General features: G+C 37.9%; 1 protein-coding gene across 1 annotated transcript in view; it reads left to right on the top strand.

Moving 5' to 3' along the window:
- Positions 1-24,099, top strand: part of FMR1 (fragile X mental retardation 1) — a 31,565-nt gene extending 7,466 nt beyond the window's left edge. The window contains exons 3-14 of the mRNA XM_019521660.1: positions 670-741; positions 1,039-1,187; positions 3,926-4,019; positions 4,105-4,221; positions 8,871-9,041; positions 9,134-9,212; positions 10,769-10,878; positions 14,452-14,538; positions 17,843-18,038; positions 18,552-18,731; positions 20,128-20,210; positions 22,161-24,099. Coding sequence (XP_019377205.1) covers positions 727-741; positions 1,039-1,187; positions 3,926-4,019; positions 4,105-4,221; positions 8,871-9,041; positions 9,134-9,212; positions 10,769-10,878; positions 14,452-14,538; positions 17,843-18,038; positions 18,552-18,731; positions 20,128-20,210; positions 22,161-22,322 — 1,443 coding nt within the window. The 5' untranslated portion in view covers positions 670-726 and the 3' untranslated portion in view covers positions 22,323-24,099. The remainder of the gene's footprint in view (positions 1-669; positions 742-1,038; positions 1,188-3,925; positions 4,020-4,104; positions 4,222-8,870; positions 9,042-9,133; positions 9,213-10,768; positions 10,879-14,451; positions 14,539-17,842; positions 18,039-18,551; positions 18,732-20,127; positions 20,211-22,160) is intronic.
- The last annotated feature ends 3,028 nt before the right edge of the window (positions 24,100-27,127 follow it).

Raw genomic sequence — 27,127 nt, 5'->3', positions numbered from 1 at the left:
ATATGTACTTTAGGCCAAATCCCACTCCATTTACTAGACATTTAAGGGCATTTTTACATGGGCTCTGAAGGTGGGGGCTCGAAAAAGCTTTAGTTAAAGTACCCCTGCCGCCATTTTGAAACATGGAGGCACTGGTACAGGAGACGTGGAGGCTGGCTGGAGTGCCCTAATTAGCACACTCCAGCAGACTCATTTAATCTGCAGGTTAATCGAGTCTGTTCCTTTGCAATGTAATTACAGAGCATTGGAGCAGCCTCCCCACATGTGTAGAGGCACCCTTAGTGTCTAAGTATTATCCCATTCCACTGTGCTTGAGTGCTTGAAAACACATTACTTCTATAATCCACCTTCATCTCCACCTTCAGACTAAGTCCCAAAAAGGAGAATGAGGTATTTCTGCCCCCCCACCATCAACCTTTTCCATTAATGGTTTCACAGGACTCATGTAGACTGACAAGTCTCACTTAAACACCTTATGGGTGGAATGGGATATGGTCTCTTGCTTCATGTTTTATTGAACCTATATAATTCAGATTTTCTAGTTAAGTCATAGTATCAGTCTGTTTTGGTTTTTATGATGTGTTTTTTATGTTAATCCTACACAGGTTTCCTCATTAATTTAATCCAGTTCTTATTTTAAATGTTGCACAACACACCTTTTTTGTTTAGGTTTATTCCAGAGCCAACGAAAAAGAACCATGTTGCTGGTGGCTAGCTAAAGTGAGAATGATAAAGGGTGAGGTAGGAATATACTACATATTTCATTTTTCTTTCATAAATATGTTCCCTCTTGCAACCATTTCAGCTTTGGATTTGAAGGTGTTTTTTTTCATTTTTTCAAGTAATTTTTAAAACTATTTCAGCGTTAGAAAGCTTGATTAGGTCTCTCTTAATTACCATAGACTCTTACCTGGCAATACAAGAAGTGCAGGATTTTTGCACAATTTAAAAAAATGCTTTACACGCAACACAATCATAGCATAATTCTTTTTCTTGTCATTAAACATGGCTTGGATGATTTTATTGTTTTTATATCAGTTTTATGTAATAGAATATGCAGCCTGTGATGCTACATACAATGAAATTGTCACAATTGAGCGTTTAAGATCTGTGAATCCCAACAAACCTGCAACAAAAGATACTTTTCACAAGATCAAACTGGAAGTGCCAGAAGATTTAAGGCAAATGTAAGTACAGCCTTTCCTTGTTTTTTATTTTGCTGTATTGCTTTTAATATTTCTTTTTGGAACTAGGGAAAGAAAGTGTAAATACATTTGTTGTTTTGAAATGTGTATTTTAATGTTCACCAAGTGAAAGTGCAGAATATATAGATGTCATTAACAATACAATTTAGATGCAGAAAAGGCAAACTCTTTGAAATGGTAGTATAAGCCTGAAGAATTAAACAGTTTTTTCTGGGGTTTTCACAGTCCTAGACAATGTAAAACTGGGTCTTCTATTGACTTTTTGTGACCATGCTGTTTACAGATCCAAGTAGATAAAACAGATGAACCTCATGAGACCTTAATATAATTTTTATCAACAAAAAACATGAAGATACTTACTTTTTTCAAGTTTCATTAATAAGCAGAGTATATGGCGCATGGCTGTGAAATTGTAATTTGTGGATTATTTTTTTTATAATAAATGAAGAATAGACATATTTGTGCAGTGATCTCGGACATGAGAGAAACTACTTGGGGCTTTCTTATAGAAAACGGATATGTCAGTTACCTGAATGTTTTGGAAACGCTTATCCAAAAGTGTTGGTTGATACTTGTTTAAGTTTGGGGTTTTTTTCGGGGGGGGGGGTTGTTTGTTGTTTGTTGTTTTTTTGTTTTTGTTTTTTACTGTATAGTTTTAAAAAGTAACCTTGTACAGGACTGGAGAAAATGTCTTACAGATGCTGTTGGACAACACACTCCAAACTTCAGAATTGTTGACTTAGAATACCCTTTAATGGCTGACTTCAGTTTCTTGTGGCCCTAAGTGTTATAGGTCTGAAAGGAAAAAATGGCAGATCCTGAATCTTGCTGTGGACTCTTTTCATCTAGTTTAAAGGCTAAATATACAGTCTTGTTACCTCTTAGCTGTTTCTTGTAAAATGAAGTGCTTTTTCATTTTTGAACAGCCAGTATATTGTGCACAATGTATTGTTTATAAATCATTTACTCACAAATCAAATCATTTAAACACAGATCATTATTATAAATCATTTAATCATAGCTGGTGAATCAAATTTTTATCAGTGTCCCTAGATATGAGGTACATAAATACCTTTACTGATTAGTTGTTCTTTATATTTAATTAAATAATTACCATAATGCAGGAAAAACTATGCTTACAATAACCTAAATGAAGAAAACTTAGTAAATATTTTCCTTCACATTAATGTTTTAAAGTTTCTCTACTAGGAGGAGGGAATGGTTAAAACATTAAATCAGTGTTACAGAAATTACTTCTTTAATGGTAAATGGTGGGGAGACTCTGGAAAGCGCCTTGTGAAAAATTATATGTCAGTTTATTCCAGTGCAGTAAATAGAGGGGAAACACCATAAAAACTTTCCTTTTCTTCCCTAGTATTTTATAGATTGTTAAAGTCTAAATTTTAATTACAGAAATATGGTTGCATGACTATTAAACAGGACTGTTCAAAACTCAAAAAAATGACATGCGGAAGAAAATACTAAAATCATGGCACCCTGAGATATGTTCAGGGTTATAGCAGTACTGTATAGAAGTCATGATAAGCATAGTGACATTAGTAAGGTTTGGGATGAAGATGCACTGAAGTAGGTGCTTAATGTGTGTCTTTTAATTCTGTAAGAAATAATCTGGAATTAATAATTCTTTAATTTTCTTTAATAAAACAAATGTTTCTACTGTCAGTTAAGTAGAAATTTATCTTCTGTTTTATCGTGAAATGACAACAAAATAGCCTTTTAAAATACTTCATTTAGCACTCTTTCCGTCTTAAAAATAAATCTTTGACAGTAAAAATGGCAAATGGTTCTTAATTTCGCTCAGCATCTTCATAAACTAGTACATGTTATATCACATATCTGGGGGGAAAAACAGTGACCTGGAATAGCTCTTTTAAAAAATATTCTATGTTTCTTTCAGAAAGAGATGGTCCCTTTTTCCCATTGTTTCTCCTCTTCATTCTTGAAAGACTATGAACTTTGCAGAAAAAGGAGTATTCCCCTTTAGTGACTTAAATCCTTTATTAAAGAAGCTTCTTGCCATATTTTCTCGTATACAAAACACCCTGGAGTACAATACCCACCTTGTTTTTGAAAGGCAGAATGAAGAAAAATATTTTTCCAGAGTTATGGCTGTATAGAGTAGGGACAAAGCCAATGTTCAATTGACCCACCCTCCTTTTCCTGGTTAGGCTGTGAAACAGGAAGAGAGAAACCAGGAGCAGCTAACAGACAGCAAAATTGCCTTAAGAAAGGTTAGCTTGATTAGTGGAACATCAAGACCATTAAAAAGGAGAGGAGGGTGTTAACGCTTGTGAAGTGGAGAACAATGAGCTATTAAGTCAGCTGACTCCATTAGCTGCCTGAATAGGAATACCACAGCTGAGACATTTTGGAGCAGGAATCGAAGTAAGGGTGCATCTCTTCTGCATTGGAAATCAGCTTCCTCTTTTAAAACATGCACTCCAATTTTGAGGGAAAAATTTGCATGTTGTGTGCAAGAAAATCTGGTATTCTAATTACTCCTCCTGAAGGTGCTAATTCTGTTTATCCTATCTACTTGTTCCAGCTGAATTAAGGTTTGCAGATAGCAACTTTTGTAGGCATACTAAATTAATATGTGAAGAAAATATTTTACCATTAACTACCAAAGCTGATAAATTTCATGGGTGATCTCCAAATGGGTCAAACATTCCATAAATATGTAATATGTTTATTCTTAGGTGTGCCAAAGAATCTGCTCATAAGGACTTCAAAAAGGCAGTTGGAGCATTTTCTGTAACATACGATTCTGAAAATCATCAACTTATCATTTTGGTAAATAATACATTGGATACGATTAAATAAGTATTAGTCCTGTTTTGAAATGTGCATTTGTCACATTTTCTTCTCTCTTATGTAGTCAATTAATGATGTTACAACAAAGCGAGCGAATATGCTTATTGATATGCACTTTCGAAGTCTTCGTACCAAGTTATCTCTGATATTGAGGAATGAAGAAGCTAGTAAACAGCTGGAGGTATGTTACTTATCTGCCTCAGATAACCTACGTATTGTCTTAATCACTTGTGTGCATTTATAGTTGGTAGGGTTCTCTTTCTAATTTTTATTTTTTTAAGTAAAGGTGGTGTCATTAAGTACTGATGATATTTGCAGTCTCTGAAAGAGGAGTTCATTCGTTGTATCTTAATGTTTTAAAATGTGACTCTCCTCCAGTTTCTGTGGAGTTAGCAGAATGAGGTATAAGCATACGTGTACGAGTATTTCTTTTATAGGGTGACCATGACATTAACAGCACTAGTTGAAGAAAACCTAGATATTTGGTCATTTTAATACACTTGTTTTTAAAGCAAGTGGGAAAGGTTATGGTATGATGTTAACATGAATTAGTGCTGGTAGAAGAAGAAACAGGTTTTCATGAAGACTTTTTAAAACGTTGAAAGTGAGATGGTATAACTAAAATAGAAATTCCTAATTTAGAGGATGGCATGACAAAACACAGTGATGAATGGGAGAAGGAATTAAAGGAAATGGTGAAACTGATATTGGCAGAGCATAAAAGGAAAGAGATATTATTGTCACTGGATACACTGTTAAAAAACATCTTTTTACCTAATTTGATTGTCAGTTTACCTCTGATTGAACGGTGGGTTTTGAATGGTAGGAAGCTTATTCTTGCTTGCATGTAGAAAAAAAGTGGGCTAAGGAATATGTACATCACAGTAGAGTAGTACGAAATAGTTTTCTTATCTATAAACTGTCATTGTAAAGAGAGAAAACGTGCAGATAAAATAACGCGCTAAATTGACAATGTTATTACGATTTGACATTTTGTACTGACACTTCTTTCTGTTAGAACCTAGTGTGATTTGATTTTCTAGCTTTCTTAACTTAAAATGGGGTGAGTCTTGGCTCTTACGAAACATTGTAGTGCATGTCCTCACAGCTTGTGAGATGCAGGTGAATTTGTAAGAAAGTATCTCAGTAATGGTCTACTTCCCTCTCTTCCTTGCCTATGCAAATATCCTGCTTCAGGAGAAGTGACATCTCCTGAAGCACTGCTCAGCTCAACTACCTAGCTGGGAATGTTAAACATAATACCCCCTTCCCTTCTTACTAGTTGCCCAGTATGAGCATAGATAATCAGCTGTTGTTGTTGTCCTTCAACTCCCACCATAAAAACTGGCCATTGTTCTTGCTGTGACTCTGAGTCTTCAGTTACCACTAAAGTTCTAGTTGTATTGCCTTAAAGGCTAAGTACAGACAGTCAAAAAGCCCAAGGCTGAATCAGTTCAGTGTTTTCAGGTTAGTCTAAGCCAGTGGTCTCCAGCCTTTTTACGTAGGAGATCTCCTTTGCCATTTAAAAGCAACCCAAGATCTATTGTGCGCAGCTGCCACCTTTCTCCCTACCCAACATATAACTCTGTGGAGGGAGGGGCAATTGAGGCAGAGGGAGGAAAAAGTTATTTGTGGGGGTGCCTCCCCAATAGGTAAGTCCCACCCAGCCAGGGCCCCACTCAACTTACCCCTGCTTCTGCCTCTGCAGCACTGTCCCTCACTGTGGGAGCCTCAATCTATTCCCCCCCACTTCGCTTCCCCACAGACTGACCTGCTGGGCTAGGGCACGTGTGTGCGTGCATACGGGCATTCAGCCCCTTACCCCAGCCTCAGATTGACCCCCAAGAGGCTCTGAGATCTACTGCAGTAGCCTCCAAGATCTACTGGTGGATCAAGATCCACTGGCTGGTGACCACTGGTCTAAACTGCACAGATTAAATTGAAACAGAAGTGAACAGACATTACCTTTGATTCTGGAAATGCCGCCACATGCCTGCAGTGTCTCAGGCCAGAACCTGGGGGGCACAGGAGCATGGCTCTCTGGCTGTGTTCACTACTTGCTGCCCCTGTGGTCTCTGGGATTTGCAGTCCAGAATTACAGCAGCAGGCCTCTGCAGGGTTGCTCATCACTTCCTCTTCCTGCTTCCAGGTGCCTCTGGGATTTGCACTCCACAGTTGCCGCTAGAAGTACCTCTGAGCAGGGGAAAGGTTGTTTAACTCCTCTCCCTGGCCCCCGACCAGCTGGCGTTTGCCTGGACCAGGGCATTCTCCTCTCCCCCCTCATTCTGACCCCTTGTCAGCTAGCCCTTGCTGCTCCATCTAGAGGGTGGGGCCAGCCCTGCTCTCTAGAGCAGACAGCACAGCACAGCCCACCCAGGGCTGGAAAGCATGCTGGGGCGCTGCAATTTAATTTGAACCAGGAAAGGGTCTGGGACAGAAGTTTCATTAACTGGTTTGACCCAAATCAGTGAAGCCTGATAGTACATTCAACCAAGCTTATCTTAAACCAGTTTCAACTATTTTAAAACTGGTTTATGTGTGCTGAGCTTCTGTTCTGTTACAGGTTTAAACCAGTTTCTGATCACTTAAACTAGTTTATGTGCAACTTCTGTCCCTAGCCATAGAAAAGGTACTCTGTGCGTGTGTGTGACATTCAATGCGAGTATCAATATAGTGACTCAGTCACTAGCCACTACCTGAGTAAACAGTCTGAACAGTCACTAACTCTTTTTCCCTGTGCTTCAGTGAGTTGTATCCAATCTTTTCTTCTCTTGATGTTCTAGTTGGGAAAAAGTTGTACTAAGTATAATTTCTTTCCCAGTGCTCAAAAATCACCTGCCAAATAAATGGCTTCCTGCCATTCAGTAACTCATCTAGTCAATACAGATTAGGTATGGCAAGGGTTACCAGCCTGCAGCATGAGTGCTTCAGCTGGCATGGGTAGCCTCCGCATGTGGTAGTTGGCAGATTAGGGAGACGGGATGGGGCACGGAGCAGAAAGCGGGGCAACAGGTTGGGCAGGGAAAGGGGTTTGGAGTGGCTGCACACTTGAGGAAGGTGTAGGGCTAATTTGACCCCACTGATGTATGGCAACTCAAAATGTATAGTTCCCAAACATATTGGTACTTAAGTATTATATTCCTCAAATACAAACTTGTAGAAATCAAGATTTATAAATAAATAAATTTATTTTACTAAAGGGTGACCTTTTGTTCTCAAAAGAAATACCTCTTTTGAGGTTATCATTCTTCATTTACCTGACTTCAAAATTTGGGGAAGGCTTTTGTCAATGTGTGTGGTATAAGGCCTTAGACACAGCCCCACACAACATTTTCAAGTAAACGGTAAATGTGGGCTAGATAAAATTAATATTAGGTGGGTATATCCTGGGTTATTTAACCAATAACAAATAAACTATTTTAAGTGGAGCAAAGTCACGTTAGCAGGAAGTGTTTAGACTGTTCTCTGTTTCAGTTTTTTGTTAATAACTTGGCTGCAGGATCAAGTTCACAAAAAACACAGAACTAAGAAGTTGCAAAGACTTCTTGGAGGATATGAGTAAAATTCAAATGGATCTTGATAAATTGGGGAACTGGGCTGTAGATGGCAAAATATAATTAAAGACAAATGCAAGGTGTTACCTTTAGGGAAGAGAGAATGAATATACATCCATATCATAAAGGGGATAACTTCATTCCCAAGAAGGGTTTGAGCATTATGGTGGATCATAAATTGAGCTGGAGTTACCTCTGTGGTGCTGTTGCAACACAGAGAAAGCACCCAACAGATACAGTTTGAGGCTACATTAATAGGTGTACTGTGTATGAGGTATCAGAGGTGCTAGTACCACCTTGCTCAGTGCTAATTGGGCCTCAGTGGAGAGTTGTGTACGGTCTGGAGCTCCTCATTTTAAGGCGGTAGAGAAATTGAGAAGGGATCCAAAGACAAGTGACAAATATGATGAAGTGGTTGGAATGCAAACTGTATGAGGAAAAGTGGGAAGAACTAGGTAATGTGAGTCTGGAGAAAGAGATTAGAGGGGGGTAGGAGGCAAGATAGCAGTCTTCAAACATTTGGAAATGTTTGAAAACTGTTCTTCCTTTCCACATGAGGAAGGAAACTAAGAGTAGGTTTAAACTGCCACAAATTCAATTTAATGCAAGTCTCAGGAACTGCCAAAGTATAATAAACACATGATGGTGGCACAGCCTACCCAGGGACACTATAGAGTCTCCTCCCTGGAGGGTTTCAGGAAGAGCCTGGGTAGGCATCTGTCTGGGATGGATGCACTATTCCTAGACCTTCTAGATCAGTAATTCTCAACCTTTTTCACACCAGGACCCATTAGTATAATTTTCAGCTGGGCATAACCCACAACTCCCTGGCCCTGGCCCACACAGTCTTCTGTCTCTCCTTTTCCCTCTCCCTTCTTCCCTGGTTGCTGCATCTGGCCCCGTCCTTCTCCCCCTTCATTGCAGGCTGCCAGCATTGAAGCCTGCACAGGGAAACCACACGATTCCCTGGGACCACCCCGCAACCCTTTACCATGTTCTTGCAACCCACTTTTGGGTTGCAATCCACAACCCTTGAGGTCGTTTCCTATGATTCTTTGCATTTGCAGGGGGCATTTTGGTTTTTGTTGCTGTTTTTGTTTTGTTTTCCCCGTGTGTGCTTGGAAATCTCTCCCTTCAGTTTAGAGAAGAACTGACATGGAAAAATGGGAGGATGACCTAGGTACCTGACTGAGGACTGTGTCACTTAAATGACTGTAAGTTCCATAAAACTTATTCCATAAATGTTACTGTTTTTTTACCTTTTTTTTTCTTTTAGAGCTCAAGGCAGCTTGCATCACGATTTCATGAACAGTTTGTTGTACGTGAAGACCTAATGGGTCTGGCCATTGGCACTCATGGTGCTAATATTCAGCAAGCCAGAAAAGTACCTGGTGTGACTGCTATTGATCTCGATGAAGACACCTGTACATTCCATATTTATGGAGAGGTAGGTTTCCAATTAAGACTCGAGCAGTTCTGTAAAACGTACCTAGTCTGTCCAAAAATAGTGCATCTTCCTTATGTCTCTTTATTTCTTAGGACCAAGATGCAGTAAAAAAAGCTAGAAGCTACCTAGAATTTGCTGAAGATGTCATACAAGTCCCAAGAAATTTAGTAGGTATGTTGGTTTTGGTGTGTAACTCTGAAATGATGGAAACAGCTTTTTTTTTTTTTAACCTTTGAGGAGCAATACAATTAAAAGGAGAAAACCTGTTCTCATTTTAGTATTTTGTGAATGGGCTTCAAATTATTTTAGAATTTGTCCACACTCTAAAATATTTTGGTAGAAATATTCATTAGAAAACATAGCTTCAGTGAGGAACTGGATCCTTAATATCTTACTCATAAAATACAGTAATTTACCCTGCCTAAAAGATAAGATGCTACTGGTCAAAATGGCTAATGGCCAGAAGATAGCATGGTTCTTTCAGAGAAATCCTAATAATTGCAATTATTTAAAAAAAAAAAATCAGAATAAATACTGTTACACTCACTATTTATTTAGATCACGTATTCAGTTGTCGTCTTTAATGCGGTTTGACACTTGTTTTGGTATACTGAAAGTAGAGGAGATGGTAAAAGCAGGATAGATGCTAGTTTAAGCAAATGATGTAACTGATGTGGGAAAGTAGATTCTGCTATACAGAAGATTGACGCAATTACACACAAGTATTATTTTTATAAAGGCAGATATATTAGTAGCATGTTTAATAGATGCTCAAAGAGTGAAATTGATTTTTGAAGTGCTTTCTCAGCTTTCATACATGTACCTCTTTTTGAGCGTGGTGCTTTTCTATGGAGTTGATTTGAATATAGTAAAATTACTCTGATTTTTTTTTTCTCAGCTGTATGTTTTGTGGTGCTATGTAGAAAGATTTTGGGATTTAGCTGGGCTTTTAATTTGTTTTTGCTCCATGTATTTGGAACTTGAAGAATAAAAAACATGAAAAAATTCTGTATTTGATACAAACATTTATTTTCAGTTTTGGAACCATAAAAATAATACCAGTGTTGTTTTTCCTACTGTCTTTTAAAAACATACTTTGAAAACACAAATATTTTGCCAAACACAGTCAAAATGGAACTCCCAGTCTCCCCCGAGGATTTAATTAGCATTACTTTCACAATAGTATATATTTATAGCATGTAATATAACTGACTAAATTATTTTCAATATGAACAGATTAACAAATGTAAAATCATATAAACATTTTAGAATTATTTACACATGGAATACAAAAATGGGAAGCTGAGTATTCAGGACAGGTCACTTCAAACAAGATCTTTAGACTTAAGTAGCATTATCTTTGTAGATTTAAGTCACAGCCATATTTTGCAAATCAAGGGATTTTGTGATTGAATTTCCTTTGTTCTCTTCTGGACTATTTGAGAGTTCTGTTTGTTTTTTCTAAGTATAAATATATTTTAACTTGAATAACTTAATACTATTTATCTTATTTCTGTCAGTGCTTTGGAGTGGTTACCTCTTGAAGGCTCAGATCAAGTGTAATATCTAGGTTTATGTAGACATTTTAGTTTGTAGCTGTGTTATGAACTATTGGATCACTTGTCCATCCCTTTTATTAAACCATACTATTATAGTATGGTAGTACTTTTAGATTGTGGGGGGAAAAGCCTAAAGATGCAATGTTGTTCTGTGTGTTCTTTCTGTAGGAAAAGTAATAGGAAAAAATGGAAAACTGATACAGGAGATAGTGGACAAATCGGGTGTTGTGAGAGTGAGAATTGAGGCTGAAAATGATAAGAATATTCCACAAGAAGAGGTATGTTCATAGTAAATGTGATCAGTGTATGTGTTAATTGGTGATCATGTTGTTTTAAGTGCACCAGTTAAAAAAAAAAAAAAAAAAAAAAAATCTTCCTGAGAGCAAGGTGGTGCACTCAATGTTCTGATCAAATTATTTTTTCCATACTAGAGCAGGGGATCGGCAACATACAGCCCACAGGCCAGATTTGGCCCCCCAAGCTTGTTTAAGTGGCCTGCCAAGCTCCAGGCCCCTGCAGACTGCAAGGAGCATCCTGAAGTTCAGAGCGCTTCTGGACATGCAGGGGAGGTATGGCAGCGGCGCAGTCCATTCTGCACCATGTGCCATGCTGCTGCAGCAGCAGGGACTGGGACAGGGCGCCAGCACGTCCCCAACCAGCCTGGCATGTGGTGCAAAACGGCTTCGGGATGCATGGGGGAACCACGACCGCCGCGTGCTGGGTTGGTCAGAGATATGCTAGCACCTCTGTCCTAGTCCCTGCTGCTGCTGCTGCTTTAGCTGCAGCCTGTTGCATGGTACAGGATGGACCACATGGCTGGGGCCATTGGTCCTCCATGCATTCTGAAGCCATTTTACACCATGCCCTCAGCTGTACAGAGACATGGCAGCACCTCTGTCGTAGTCTCTGCTGCTGCAGGTGCTGCCCAGCATGTGGTGCAGAATGTGCCATGCAACTGCCACAGCTCATTCGCACATTCAGAAGTGTGCTGAGCTTTGGGATGCTCCTTGTTGGTTGCTGGGTCCTGGGGCTTGGTGGGTCATGCACTAGTGAGCAGCTGCAACAGCAGGGACTGGAACGAGCTCCAGCATGTCCCCAACCAGACTGGGACTGGCAGAACAGTCAGGTAATATCCATGTGGGGCTGTGCTCATAAATCGCAGCAGGTGGGGTGCTTTGCAAATAGGAACCTTTTGCTGGGGTTTTGGGTGCAGGGTGGGACCTGCCTTCAATCAGTGTACGAGCAAGAGCTACCTGCCCCCAACTCCCTTTTGGTGTGCATGGCTAGGGATGTTTCTCCATAGTGATAGGGGTGGCTCTAGTGGGTGCTCTGTGAGTCTTTCCCACTGCTAAGAAACAGCAAGAAGCTGGCATGAGTCCAGTAGTCCTTGTACATGTGCTTAATGAAGGAGCCACCTGCTGTCCCATTGCTGTTAAAGATCGCCCCCATAATAAATTATACACTCCAGCCCTCCTTGTGACTGGGCTGTGTTAATCTGAAAGGTTGCTGACAACTGTACTAGTCTCCAAAAGGAAAATTTCATCTGATACCAGTACAGGTTTTCATGACGTGCTGCTGTTAGTAACCTTTTGTGTAAATCTTGTTTTTCAGCTAATATAGAAGTACACCTTTTTCAAAAATACTTTTATTCCTCTTAAGTAGCATTAATACAGTTCTAAGAATTTAGCAGTAAGTTGTAAAATACTCTGTACTCTATTTTTGTATTCATTAACTATTTGCTTTAAATTTGGTGTCTTCCCCAATTACACATTTTATTATTTTTGATGAAGCAGTAAAGAGGTTGGTTGCATTTTTATTACATCCTTTTTCCAGGTACTATATTTTAAGTTCATAATAGAATAATGAATGAATCTGTAGCTTAAAAATTTTGGATATCTATTGTCGTTGCGTGTGTCAGGTTTGCCTAAGAATATGTAAAAGTTGTTCAAAACTAAAGGACTGTGTTGACCTGGCATAGGGTTTCAATTAAGCCTGGAACAACTTAACTGAAAATTGGACTTCCTCTCCTCTATTTTTACAAAGGAAATTTAAATCACAAAAATACCTTCTTTTTTTTTCTTTTTCTCTTCTTTTATCTGACAATTCCTACATAATTTCCAAAGTTAACATCAAGAGATTTTCATGGTTAAATTTTAAGAAAAGTTTAAACTTCCTTTTATTTATCCAGAAGTTCATGTGTATATATTAGGCAAGGAGTCTTCACTACTTTGAATTAGATGCGAGTTATGTACATCTACTTAAACTTTCTGGAAGGCCATAATTGATACCTGCACACTGAGATTGGAAGTTAGCTTAATGTTATTTTGCATAACAAACTCCTATAATAGTGTATTTTAGGAATAAACAAATCGGTACAATAGTGAATGGTTTTGAACTATGTTTGAAGGCTGTACAAATGCTGTTTTCTCCAAATGTAAGTTGTCAGAGGTCATATTCTATGGATATAGCAAAACCATTTTTAAAAGCCTTTAACTAAAAAATAATACATTGCATGCAGCAGAAAATAGGAGACTTAGGTTGTTATATAAAGGTAGAGTTACAGTCTTTAATTACTTCACTTCTGTATTTTAAATGGTGGGATTTCCTTACATTCTTTTATTTTGGTTAACTTCAGCTGTAAATTTTCTGAGTTGCTGATTATTTAAATCAGGGGCACGCAACCTTTTTTGGCTGTGGGCTTCAGTGACCCACCCAAGTCAGAGTGGCAGGTGCTAGGGCCTATGCACCACCACTGCTTGGCCCCAGAGCAGCACAGGGAGAGCATCCACAGCTGGCGGGCCGCATCCAGCAGTTCCACCTAGTCTAGGTTGCTGACCCCTGATTCTAAGTTACGTTTTTTGGAGAATTATGAGCACTCAGTTCATTAGTTGTGACTGCAGTCTGAGCTTTGCCTGAATGAAGGATCTTGTTTGCCTTTTAACTACCATAGTAACCTCAATCCAAAACGACCTTGAATTTTTAAGGTGCCCCTCCTCCCATAATTAGATTCTATACGTGGAAAATGTATACATTTTGTTATAGTATTTCAGATACGGAATCTAAATATGCGGGGTCATCTTAAATTTGTGTCTTACCAAACAGCAAGGGGAAAGGGAGCGTGGGGGTAATTGCAGAAAATAGGAAGGCACTGGGGGAACCAAGTGGACTGACCCTTGCCCCCTGCTGCCTGTTCCCCCAGGGCCAAACCTGCCCCATTGCTGCCACTGCAGCATGGCCAGGTGGGGTCTGGAATGACCATATGCTTGGGGGTTGTCTTAGATTTGAGTAAATATGGTATCTTTTTGCTCCACCCCTGTACTGTAAATTGAAGAAAGTAGGGAAAAATCATGTATGTGGAAGGTCACTGTATGATTGAAAAGTTGCGTATCGTTAGAGGGAACATTTTTGCTAATGATTCCTTTTACGTAGTTAGAAAAGTATGAATTGACTACCAAAACACAAGTTAGCTTTGTAATACTGTTAATAAATTTTATCTAGCTAGGCACAAAATCTATTTATCACCTTTACTTTTCCTGTTGTTGAACACAAGGTGATTTTTTTTTTTTTTTTTTTTTTTTCCCCCTCTTACAAAGCAATATTCACCATTAGTGGAATGTATGACGTTATAGTTTAAAATAGCTGCAAGGAAATAATTGTGGGTTTTATTTTTATCTCTATCCATATTATATTGGATTGTCTAGTCAGCGGCAAATAAAATTATAATATAATTGGGTCAAGTAATTGCCCACCCTGTTATGAATATTGTTCCTGTGTCTTCTAGTCCTGCTTTAATATTAATTGAGCTCACTTTTGATGTATAACGGTTTACAGAATATATCATTGCTTTTCAGGGAATGGTACCATTTGTGTTCGTGGGAACCAAGGACAGCATCACTAATGCAACTGTGCTTTTGGATTATCACCTTAATTATTTAAAGGTGAGGAAAATATACTGCCACCAAAGCTTTTGTAATAATACTGGTTAAGGAAAAGGAAGTTAAAATCATGCTTCTTTGAATTAGTGTTGTTAAGTATTTGAAAATAAAAAACTTAAACTTTGAATGTTCTCAGCAAATAAAATTACTTGAATTTTTTTAGCTGGTTATATAAAATGTATCTTGATTGCTTAAGTATTTAGGTTTTGCTTCTCTTAGATCTTATTTTACCTCTCAACTACTTATGCAAGTTAAGGAAACCAGCTTGTTTGAGGGGTTATCTTAATCATATACTGAGTAAACATGTATCAGTGTCTAGTTTCCTGAGAAGCTTCTTTAATTTTTATAACCATATTGAAGGTCACACAGCAGATAGTAATACACTGACACAAGTGGTTTGCCAAGTGTACCTGCCATTTTTCCATATAACTCAGATTGTGTAAGTGGAAAAAGATAAAGCAACTAAGAGAGGGAAAAGCAAGAATGTGGAATAGGTGCAAAGAAGAATAAAATTATTTGGATCTGATAACCAAACTATAGTTGATGCATTTTTTGGGACCAATGTTTGATAAATTTAAAATAATTAGCCACAATTATATCAATTAATATAGCTGAAATAAAAGATTTAGTGGATGTAATCAAGGATATAATCCTTGTTCTTTTTAGCGTGATAGTTGATAATGTCACAGTGTTCACCTCAATATACCGGAGTAGCTACCTAACAGAGTAATGGTGTCATGGCTAAAAGTCTGGCTGTGGAATAAATGGTAATAAGTGATTTTAAATAGCATGTCTTGTTTGCATTCAAGTTAGGTGCCTCATGATTTGTTGTTACTAATCCTGTTCAATCCATTATTTTAAAGGATTGAAGGAAGGGGTGAAAAATATAGCCTCCAAAGGCACAAAACATAGGATTAAAAACAGTGAATAGATTACATTGTAATAGATAAATTGAAAACAGAATTTCCTTCGCACTTTTCTTATATAGATGCCATTAGTACCACTGCATTTTGTGAACTCTGTAAAGCAGTGCACACTTAGACCATAAAGATCTCTCTTACAGCTTTGAACTTTCAGCATCAAAGCTATGAGTCCGGTGGTCTGAATACCTTCAGTTCCTCCTTTCCTTTAGTCAGCTGCAGACATGATCTCCTTACAAAGAAAAGTTTAAATTTGTTTCTGTTCTTCCCACTTAAAAAGTTTTGCAGTTTAGCTTTAGATGTTGTTACCTTTGCAACATCATAACGTCTCCTCTAGTCTACAGCACTGGGTTGTCATCTTAACAGTAAAACAGAAGGTAGTACAAGTTGTTTCTTTAATAGTCCATCTGCCCTTCCTCTCGCTGCCCAGATGCTCTGCCTTTGGTGGGAGGACCAGAGACTGGCAGCAAAAATTCATTTATTTCATTGTCAGTGCACTTACAACTTACTCTGGTAAGAGGATAATGGCTTTTATTAATCTTCTGCTCTTCTCTTTGAAACCATTAACAGCTAGATATTGATCCATACTGAACAGGAAGTATTATTGGTTCCCTTTCTTTTGGCTTCCTTGTCACTTTGTACAGAAAGCACAATAAGACTACAGCTCTGAGCTTGCTGATATAAACCATATAACCAACTAAATGAATTCAAGTAAATTTTATTTGAATTCATTTGAATTTCATTAGAGGGAACATTTTTGCTAATGATTCCTTTTACGTAGTTAGAAAAGTATGAATTGACTACCAAAACACAAGTTAGCTAGAATAAATTTTATCTAGCTAGACATAGTAACGTCTCCAAAAATAGTAGTTAGAAGTCATGCAAGTAAATATTTAAGGGTTTAGCGTTACTTTCCATGCTCTTTAGTCTCCAGTCTTAAAAGCTGGTTGTGAATGAATTTCCTCCTGATTTATTGTGCAACTTGTGAGTTGCTGGCGAAGTACTTGCTGTACTAGATGAGCAGTTTGAATAGCCTGCTTATGCCTTTCTATCTAAAAAAAAATAATTTCAAAATAATATGTTCAAACTCAGGGAAATGCAGAAAATCAAAAGGTAGTACATTAGGTTGGTCAGTATTAAGCAGTATCAAAAATTAAAGATTATGCAAGCTGTCTTGCTTCTGGAATGAGAGCCTCAGATCCTAATATTTGGGACAGAACTTAGTATAAAATCAGTACTGTTACCCAGAAATCACTTCCTTCCTGTTATGTATAGTGCATGTTGTCACATGCCGATTAAAAAATCCAAATCTGTTTTGAAATGTATTGCATTAAGAAAAATGAAAATAATTTTACTATCCAGATATTAGGAACAAATGAATTTGCTCATTTCTCATTACCAAAGGTGTCAGTGTTTGAAGGTTTGATACATTTGCTGTAGACTAGAGGTAGGTAGCCTTTTCCAACTGCAGGCTAGAATGCCCTATCCTGGGTTGGAGGAAGGCGGGCACTAGGACCTAATCTAGCCACAACCACGTTTGTCCACGGTGGCACAGGATAAGCACCCAGCAGAAACCTGCCCTCAACCACTGAAAGCGCCTGGGGCTTCAAGTCCATGGGCCAGATGTGGCCTGTGGGTCATAGGTTGCTGACCCTTGCTGTATACAAATCAGTCAGCAGATTTTGACTAATTACAAACTGTGTTCCCAAAGCCAAACAGCTCCTCTTGTCTTTTAATATTACTCTTGGCAAAAATATCTCAAAGACGAGAAAACTTTGTAATAGGTTTCCACATTTAGTTAGAGAGGTGGTTAGCAGTGTTTTTTTTTTTCTAAAGTCAGGCAGAAGGTTAAGCAGGGTGGCACAGAGGCATGAGCTTTCATAGACAACAACCTATTGTATGGTATCTCTCTGAACCAGTTACAGCAAGGTGTCACCTTAGAGCAGGGGTGGGCAAAATGTGACCTGGAGGCCGGATGCGGCCCGCCAGGCCATTCTGTCCGGCCCACAGGGCCCCTAAAAATGTAGAAAATGAATATTTATCTGCCCCTGGCTGCCGGTCATGTGGCCCTCAAAGGCTTGCCAAAACTCAGTAAGCGGCCCTCTGCCCAAAATAATTGCCTGCCCCTGCCTTGGAGACTACTTCCTGCCTGTAGTAGTAGTAATTGAATAAAGACTCTTCCTATGCCTGACAAAGTTGTATTTGTGCCTGAAAGCTTGCAAAGAACAATTTTTCCAACTGTTTAGTTGGTCTGATTTAAAAAAAAAAAAAAAATTGCATCCACCCAAAGAACCTCATCTGCCTATATCCTTAGACCAATATGACTACAACCAACAACCCTAATGGTTAAAAACAGTAATTTTTTCTAATTTTTTTGTTTTTATTAGGAGGTGGACCAACTACGTTTGGAAAGATTGCAAATTGATGAGCAACTCCGACAGATTGGAGCTACTTCTAGACCACCACCAAATCGTACTGATAAAGAAAAAGGGTATATGACTGATGATGGTCCAGGACTTGGACGGGGTAGTCGACCCTATAGAAACAGAGGGCACAGCAGGCGTGGTCCAGGCTATGCTTCAGGTAGGGATCAGAAGTATTCCTGTAATTTAAGACTGACCTGCTGGATAATCTTTTAACAAATAGTGCTTTGAGCTTTGAATGTTGCAGGGAAGTGATAGTTCAGCTGATATTAACCAAAGGGTTTTTAGTATTTGAATACTGTCCAGTTGTCTTGTGTGGGGGAACATGAGATTTAGTTTTCAGATGTCCTCAGACATGACTCTTGTCTGTCTCCCAATGTCTGTGGGGGGGAAGAAAAAAAAGAGTAAGCAAATGGACTTGATATGCTGAAGTAACATGCACACTGTCAAGAATTTGCATGCAACTCGTTCACTGCCAGATGTCTTCACTAGTACTGTCGATCTGTTTTTTCCAAAACTGAGAGTGCTACTTCTGTGACCCAACTTATACTTACTTATGATGGGACAAGAACTTTAAATAAATATATGAGCCATCTATTGCAGTTTTGTCTTGTTCATTTTTTTTCCATTGCACCAAAAATAGACAATCTGTTTCTTTTACCTTGTTTGGTAGGAACCAACTCTGAAGCATCGAACGCTTCTGAAACAGAATCTGATCATAGGGATGAGCTTAGTGATTGGTCATTAGCCCCAGCAGAAGAGGAACGGGAGAATTACCTTCGCAGAGGAGACGGGCGAAGACGTGGAGGTGGTGCACGAGGCCAAGGTGGAAGGGGTCGTGGAGGTTTCAAAGGTAATCTAATATTGAGTTTTTAAAGAGGGAATTCAGTGTTAGATTCTTGATTCAAGTAGTCTTCTGTATTGACTATTTCATTTCTATATAATGTTCCCAAGATGCTAAAATTGGACACATTCGGGTGCAAAATAAATAAGTATAAAATAAATTAGTTTTACTAGACCAATTAACTTATATAAATCAAACTTGTTCCTATACCTTACCCTTGTTAATTGTTAAGTGGTAATAATAGTATTGTGATTGCTTTTATATCTATTTTCCTTGACTTCTTAGTTCATATGTTGGAACAATCTGAGATGTACAACCTTGATTGAGGATTTGGTGCATTCTTAATTTAATGTTTGTAAATTGCTTTGAAGGGGAAAAGTGTTAACTATTGAATTGCTTTTTCCAACTTTATTTGAGGTTAGAGAGAATACTCACCACTCAAATGTATGCCAGAATACTAATAATCCAAGAGGAAAGATGCATCATGGATCGTAAATTGTATTCCCACATACTGGTTATGGACCATATATCACGTTTCAGTCATGTGTTCCACATACCAGCTGTATGGCTTCGCTCTTTCATCTGGTTTAGTAGGACCTCCATTGAATCAGTCACCTTCCTAATATAGCTCATAGACTATACCTTCCCCTCTAATTCAGCCGCATTGAAGCCAGTGGAAAATTTCCAGTTGACTTTAGTGGGCTTTGGATTGTACACTAAATCAGAGCAAGTTGTCCTGCCCATTGCTACAGCACAGTACCTACCACAGCACAATTGTTTCATAAATCCCTTTACCCATCTCCTCCTCTATAATGTGATGCCAGTATGTAGTGTTGATTCTCAACCTTTTTAGACTCAAGGCACCCCTCCCCAGTTGCACAGCATTCCTCCACAAATGTTGTAGATTGAACGACATCTTCGTTCAAAAAAGGAATTTATTTATCACAGTGCTTACTTCCTTGCAGTGGTGGTGGGTCCAGGCAGGGAGAGCCTGCCCTTACTTGTTTATCTGCCAAATTTAGTGATGTTCTCTGGAAAGGGTAATGCTGAGTTTAGAAAATACAGAAGTCATTCACAGAAAAGACTGATATAACATCCTCTTTATACATATTTTTGCAAGAGAAATATCTCAACTCTGTAGCACCCTCCCATAGATTGTCTCTTGTCCTTCCTAGTATTTTTTCTATATACTGTACTGTGGCCCACCAGGAGTCCATTGAACCACTGATCATTCATACTATAAATAGCAGTTTATAGCACTGTAACTGCTGTTATGTAAATAAAGATTTACTTCTTAAGCTAAAACATCTTCATAGTGAATGTATACATTTAATTTGGGTAGAGAAATAAAAAGTTCTGAAGAGTAACTGCTGCTTACAGAAAATGACAGGATTTCTCCTTGCAGGAAACGATGAACAGTCTCGAACAGATAACCGTCAGCGTAACTCTAGAGATACAAAAGGGAGAACAGCAGATGGATCACTTCAGGTAAATTTTCTTTTTAGAAGCACCATTTACCAATATCAGCCAGTTCTAAACTTCAGATAACACTCACTTCACTGAATGATCAGTGGATTCCCTGTTCTCAAGCCAAGCTTATAAGAATGTCATCTTTTTTTTTAATCTTGCAAGTTTATATGGAGGCAACTTGAGTTTATATGTTACTGTGTAATATACAGTTGTCATATAGAAAATTTAGAACGTTTACAACCTCTTAGCCCTTTAGAATATTACTGAATTTGATAAGGGTGTCTTTAAAGATGAGGGAGAAACTTGATCTGTGAACATAGCTCAGACTGGCCACATCTCCTGCATTGTCCTAAATTATGACCAAGTCCGACCATTGTTTTAGTTGTGACCCTGTGGTTGGGGTCTTGTCTCGTTCAGTGATAATTTCAATTCATTTTTAATCCTTTTGTTTCCAGGTTTTTTTAGTACCTCTTCCACTTGCCACAGACATGGTTAGCCATGCTATTCTGAAGTCAGGTAGAAGGTAGGACATGGGTAGTGCCGTAGCCATAACTGGTCCTGAGAGGCAACACCATACTTTGTCAGATGCTGTGACTGCACTGAAGTAGGCTATTGCCTGTGAGAGCTCCTGCCTCTCGGAACCAGTTAGTCTCTAAGGTGCCAGCTTGCCCTACCTTTCTCTGCTGAGTGCAAGGACAAACATTATTTGTAGTATGATATACGCTCTTATGATCATTTTGTGTAATGTTATACAGCTGTTTGAGCTCTTTGTAGTGTTATAAAATAAGACATCTTTTAGAGAGGAACTTCATGGTAGGACTGTATTTTGTAGCACAAGGTGTGATGCCTCTACTGTTACTTACAGCATGACACGGGTCTCTAGGACCCTTGGCATCCCCCAGAGTGTTTACTGACTGCCACTTAAGCCTGGCCGTAACTGGAAGAAAAGATGAGCTATTGCTGTTTCCTCCCACATGGCAAAATGGGAAGCCACTGCATGGAGAATTTGAGATGACACTTTTGTTCTTTCAAATGCCTTCCAAGCAAAGGGAGGATCCTAGTCTTGAGCGAGGTGAAGAGCTTTTCTGGAGTTGATGCCCAAAACTGGAGGTGCTGGTTGGATGTTGACATCCTGTCTCCTACATGTATCTAAGGATATACAAGCTTTATTTGCAAAGTTTTGATATAACTATACAATTTACAAATGCATTTCTTTTCCTCAGTAATACTTGTCACGAAGATAAATTGAGGTGAACTGAAAAAAATGTTCAATCAGGGGAGAAACTAACTTCTTTATCAGCATATCAGGAATTTTTACTATGCTGAGAACTCTTACTAGTCATAATGCTGGGGAATCCTGTATACTGGCTGATCAGGAGGTAGATAATTTGTAAAATTTCATATAACATGCCAAGAATGGCCTGAAGGGTTTACGACTATCACAGTAAAAATCTTACATTTAAGATGCTTCTGTAAAATTCTTCTTGACCACTTGGAAAGCCACATAAATCTTCTAGATGGATTAAATAAAATCTTGGCAATGTGTGGCCAGTTAGATTATGTAAGGTTGACTGCCAAAAATAGTTAATTATATTATCTTCAATTACGAAATCTGAAATAATTTTTAAAATCTTACTGACTTTCCAGTATACACCGTTTTAATTTCACTTCTTCCTTATTTAGCAGTAAAACTCTAGCACACCTGAGTTTTACTTTCTGGTTCACCTGCACTAATGGAATGCTTTGTGGTGTTTGGTGATAGATTGAATGTGGACATTTTAAAAATAGCAGGTGATGGATTTTTAAAATAACCAAAGGCCATTTCAGTTCATGTTTTCTCAAATCTAGCTCCCTTTTTAAATACAACCTGAAAAGTAAGGCCCAAACTACCAGGGATTCTCCCTTTTAAAATTGTTGATCTGGGGAATATTTAATGGGTATGCTTTATATAACTCTGACTTGTTTCAGATCAGAATTGACTGCAATAATGAAAGGAGTGTCCACACTAAAACATTACAGAATACCTCCAGTGAAGGTAGTCGGATGCGCACGGGTAAAGATCGTAATCCGAAGAAAGAGAAATCGGACAGCGGGGATGGTCAGCAACCTTTGGTGAATGGAGTACCCTAAACTGCATAATACTTAAAGTCATATTTCCTATACTGTTTCAGTAATTCTTATTCCACGTTAGAGAAACTTGTTAGGCCAAAGACGAATAGCAGGCAAGATGGCGCAGGGCATGAAGTGAACATAAAAGTTCTGTTAGCCTTTTTTAACATCACCAGTATGCAGTTGTTTTCAGAATAAGAAGTTATTCAAATATTTGCATAAAAATATCTGAATTTCTGAAAAATGCTTTCAAGTACGTATTGCACTTCAAACAATGAAAGATTCTTTTTTGTTTGTTTTAAAAATACTGAGCTGTGCATTGGTATACTTTCTGTTCAGTTGTACCATTTTAATGCATCGGGTCAAAATCACTGCTCAATTTCAATTTTCAGAATAAATAGTGTTTGCAGTAATCAAATTGGGCTTCTGTTTTCAATCTAACTTACAAGTTCTTCATAAAATGCTATGTTGTTTTATGTCCTGTGTCAGTTCACGTTTTGGTCCACTTTTTCAGTATTTTAGTGGACCTGAAATATGTGTGATGTAACAATTGTCATTTTCATTAGCAAAAAAGTTGTATGATCTGTGCCTTTTTTATATCTTGGCAGGTAGGAATACTATATTTGGATGCAGAAATCAGGGAAGATGAGTTGGAAACACTAAATGTAAAATATATGTAGCAAACCTTGTCAGACATTAGTACTTTATAGAAGAGTGCATGCTTTCCATAATTTTTTCCTTACATAAACATCTGGTTAGGCAGTTATAAGAATAGGAAATTTATTTTGCACTGAAGATTTGGCGAATAGTGTTATTGAGACAAGGGGTGTAATTTTTTTTCTTCGTAGTCAGTACAGAAGTTTTTTAAAAAATCTTTCCATTTGTGGAAAACTAAAAAATTCATTGTTACTGAGGGAACAAATGTAACTTGTTCACAAGATAGTAGTGTGTGCCTGCTATTTGGCCAGATGACCAGTTAAAAATGCTAACCTGTTTCATCTTCCCACGTGTTTAAAAGTTTAATTTGGGGCTTATCTCAGGGGAGATAGGAAGAAACTTACCATGTGTGATACCCTGTAAGGTGCAGGTGTAGTGTAGCTAGGTAACATTGGAGGCAGGATAAATTCATCATAATTTTTGAGGTACAAGCTCTGATTCAGAAGCTAGTTGAAAGGTGTCGCAGAACTTGTTACGAAGTACAATAGTACACGAGGAAGGGAAGGGGTAGAATTTAGAATTGTACTTTTTTTCTTTTATTTCTGATCATGAACTGAAATTTATTGGGCAAAACTGTGTGAGGACCTTCATTTTAATCCATTTTATTAAAATTACTCCAATAGGAGAGCCACTGATTATGTACAGAACTGTACAAACCTGACCTTGCCTCTGATGTATTTTGTGAGTTTTGTTTCTTTGCTTTTTTTCCTTTGTTTTTTTTTCCTTGCATACAAGTGAGCATATAAAAATGGCAACAAACTGCACATGATATAACAAATATAAAAATGTCTTAAAGTATTGCCAAACATCAATGTTGATTTCTAGTTATTTATTTTGGGAATGTATAGTATTTGGAAACAGAAATTGGTACCTTGCACACATCATCTGTAAACTGTTTGGTTTAAAATACTGTAGATAATTAACCAAGGTAGACTGACCTTGTAATGTAACTGCTCTTGGGCAATATTCTCTGTACATATTAGCTACAACAGATTGGATTTTATGTTGACATTTGTTTGGTTATAGTGCAATATATTTTGTATGCAAGCAGTTTCAATAAAGTTTGATCTTCCTCTGCTAATTGATGTTGATGCAATCCTTATAAATGATTGCTTTTTTTAAAGAGTCAACTTATAACAAGTAGAACTTATATTTCTCTGTTAAACTTTAACTGTAGTTATTGTTTATTTCCATATGTTGTAGAAAGCATTACCAGATTTCAAGTTTGGTGATAATGCTAAGAATATGAAACCTCACTGGTGAAACGGTACAATACATGCTGAGCTATTACACTATATGCACTATATTTTTTACACTCAATAGTTGAATTCAATAAGGTGCTAACTAGGATTTATGTGAAATTGCTAGTTACTAATTACTAAAATTGCAGTTTGATAGGTTAATTACATTCCATTTTCAAGTGCATTTTGGGGTAATGATATTTTACAGTATTTCTGTGCTGAAGTTGAACGTGTATCCCTTTCGATTCAAATTCCACTGTTTTAAATGTTAGCAAGTTTCAAAAACATAAATTGTAAATCTAAATGTAAAATTTTATTTTGAAAAAATCATGCGTTGTTACAAAGCTTGAAAGTGCAACAGATTGTCTGATGCTTGGGTTCAGATCCTACTGGTAACTTATAAAATATGGTCTAATGAATTAAAATTATTTTAAAAAAATAAAGGTTTTTTTAAGATTGAAAGGTATTTGTGAATGATGATTAGGATTTAAGTTCATAGGATTAAACACAAATTCTGTAAAGTAACAAAACATCTATGAAACCAGGGAGAAAGGTTCCCCACCTCTTTCTTCTTTCTCAGTATTTTTCTTTTTCTTTTTGGTTTAGGGGAGATTTGAAAAGGGTTGTCAGGGTTAGCATTAAGCCTCTCCAAGGTACTGAATTGAGAGGTGTCAGGCAGAAAACAGGGCAGATTCCTAACCCAGTAAAACAGGAGATGATGCTACTTCAGCTTAGTATTTTTGCTTGCAAGAATCGAATATTCAAGTTGAGCTTCTGTTCCAACCCAGTTTGCATCTGTGCTCCAAGAGATTATATTTTGTGCCTTTGTTAGAAAGGTATGAACGGGATTTAAATACAGAGAGTGTAATATGATTATTAGCGTAGATGCCTCATCATTCATAGAAGTTATCTTGAAAAGCTAACTTATTTCCTGATTCAGCACACTACAGCTCTCCAGTGTCAAGTCTGGGATGAAACTAAATTAATCATTCCAGCAAGTATTCTGAAGCACACCAGGAACCTTTATTTAGTTTTGCAAAGTCCATCTTCTTTATCAGTCATGAATTAAAATTGGCTTACAAAAGCTTTACACTTAATTTTTTTAAGTTACTGACCGGCTCCATAACAGCAAGACCAAGACTGATTTATTAGGAGAGTTGCTGAAAGAACTGTTCCTCTAAAAATAAAATAAATATTGGGTCATTTCATGCATTAAAGAAACAAGATTCAGCATAAAATTTCTGAAATATCTGATCAGTGATAAAGGATTTTCTTTGTTAGTCTACATTAGAAATTAGCATTTAGTTTTAAAATTACTAGTAGGATAGCATTTTCCCCTGGCTTCAGTCCCAACCAGGAAAGTCAGGATGTTCAGAGAGCTTTACTATTTTAATGGTGTTAGGACTAAATTATCTTAATATTCTTCAAATTTGTGTATGGCATTAAAACCAGAGGTCTGTCCAACTGAGCTCAAAATCCATCCGAGTGGGTCTGTGATTACAGTACAAAAGTTTTAGGTATCTTGCAAATATCAGAATATGCTACCTCAGTATGGCCTTTGAATCTAACACCCAGTTCAGAGGAGGAATCTTGCCTTCACTTTCAATTTAATATTTTTCAGATCTGTCTTCTAGAGGGCTACCTCTCTATTCGCGTGTCTTCTAGAAACACTGATGTGTTCAGTTCTCAGAGGCGATAAAAACATGATAATGGAAGTGGTGGCTCTTTTGAATTTATTGCCTGTATAGATGCACGCTTCTCTCAAACATCTCTCACAGTTTCAGATGCATACAAAGGCTTTCCTGAACCTTTGGAAAGAAATACAAAGCAAATGGCTGTCTTCTGTTTTGTAACCTTTCAATCCTGTGTGCAACAGGTATCCAGGGGACACAGCTTTCTATGGGCACTGATAGACACGGTGGGAGGGAGAGAGGGGATGGGGCACACCTTACCAGAAGCAGCTCATTACTTTGACCCAGTTCTGAAGTATCTGTCTAGATCGGGAGCTTCAGCAGGGCTTTTTGGTGCTTATATGTAGGCTGATTCAATCAACGGTTAGATAAAAACCCCACTAAAGTGCCTAATCTGCACAGACACTGGGAAAGCTACATCCAACTAATGCATGATGGCCAGAAGTAGAGTAGAGTAAAGCACCATTTTTGTTCTTTTTCCATGTCTGCAAGCCTATGAGAGTGGGTTATTACAGCAGCCCTGCACACCGCGCTGTTCCAGAGTGTCTGGCTGTGGATTTGATTCTGTAGGTGAGTTGGGGATGTCTTTGTCTCCAGCAAGGGCTAAAGCACTATCAAATGTAGCTTACTCCAACAGTTTCCTCTTCCAGAGCCTGCGAATGCTCCTCTAAACTACACTTAATTAAAAATCTTGCTTTATCCTTTCTTCAGGCAAAAAAAAAGGAACCAGCTGTAGTTGGGTTTTACAAAAACAGCATCATTGTAAGATGTGTGTGATATAAGGCTTGGTGAATTTAGCTTCAGTCATCAGTAAAGAACCTGCAGTAAAATGAGGAAGATTCGCGAGCCCAAAATAAAAAACAAAATGATCAACACAGCTAAGAAGTGAGCAAGCAGAAAGCATAGGGGTGACTTATTTATTTATTAAATCTTTGTACCAAGATTCATAGATCTCTTGCAGTGGGTTCTTTGCCTGTTTACAGTTTGGTGGCACAATCAGTCTTGTCACATGACGAGGGGAAAGCTATTACCTGAAGTTGCCTCCAGGTTTTTCTCTCATGACAAGTCACCTACCTAGCTTGATCTGTGGATTTTCTTCAGAAATCTTCGTGTTTTTTAGACTAAGGAGTTTAGCTTAATATGTTTAATTCCCAGCTCTGTGTTGCATTTGATTTCT

The sequence above is a fragment of the Gavialis gangeticus genome, unplaced genomic scaffold, assembly GCF_001723915.1.
Source record: "Gavialis gangeticus isolate Ggan-Ray unplaced genomic scaffold, GavGan_comp1, whole genome shotgun sequence".
Classification (NCBI taxonomy): domain Eukaryota; kingdom Metazoa; phylum Chordata; order Crocodylia; family Gavialidae; genus Gavialis; species Gavialis gangeticus.
This window is presented reverse-complemented; position numbering and strand designations above follow the sequence as displayed.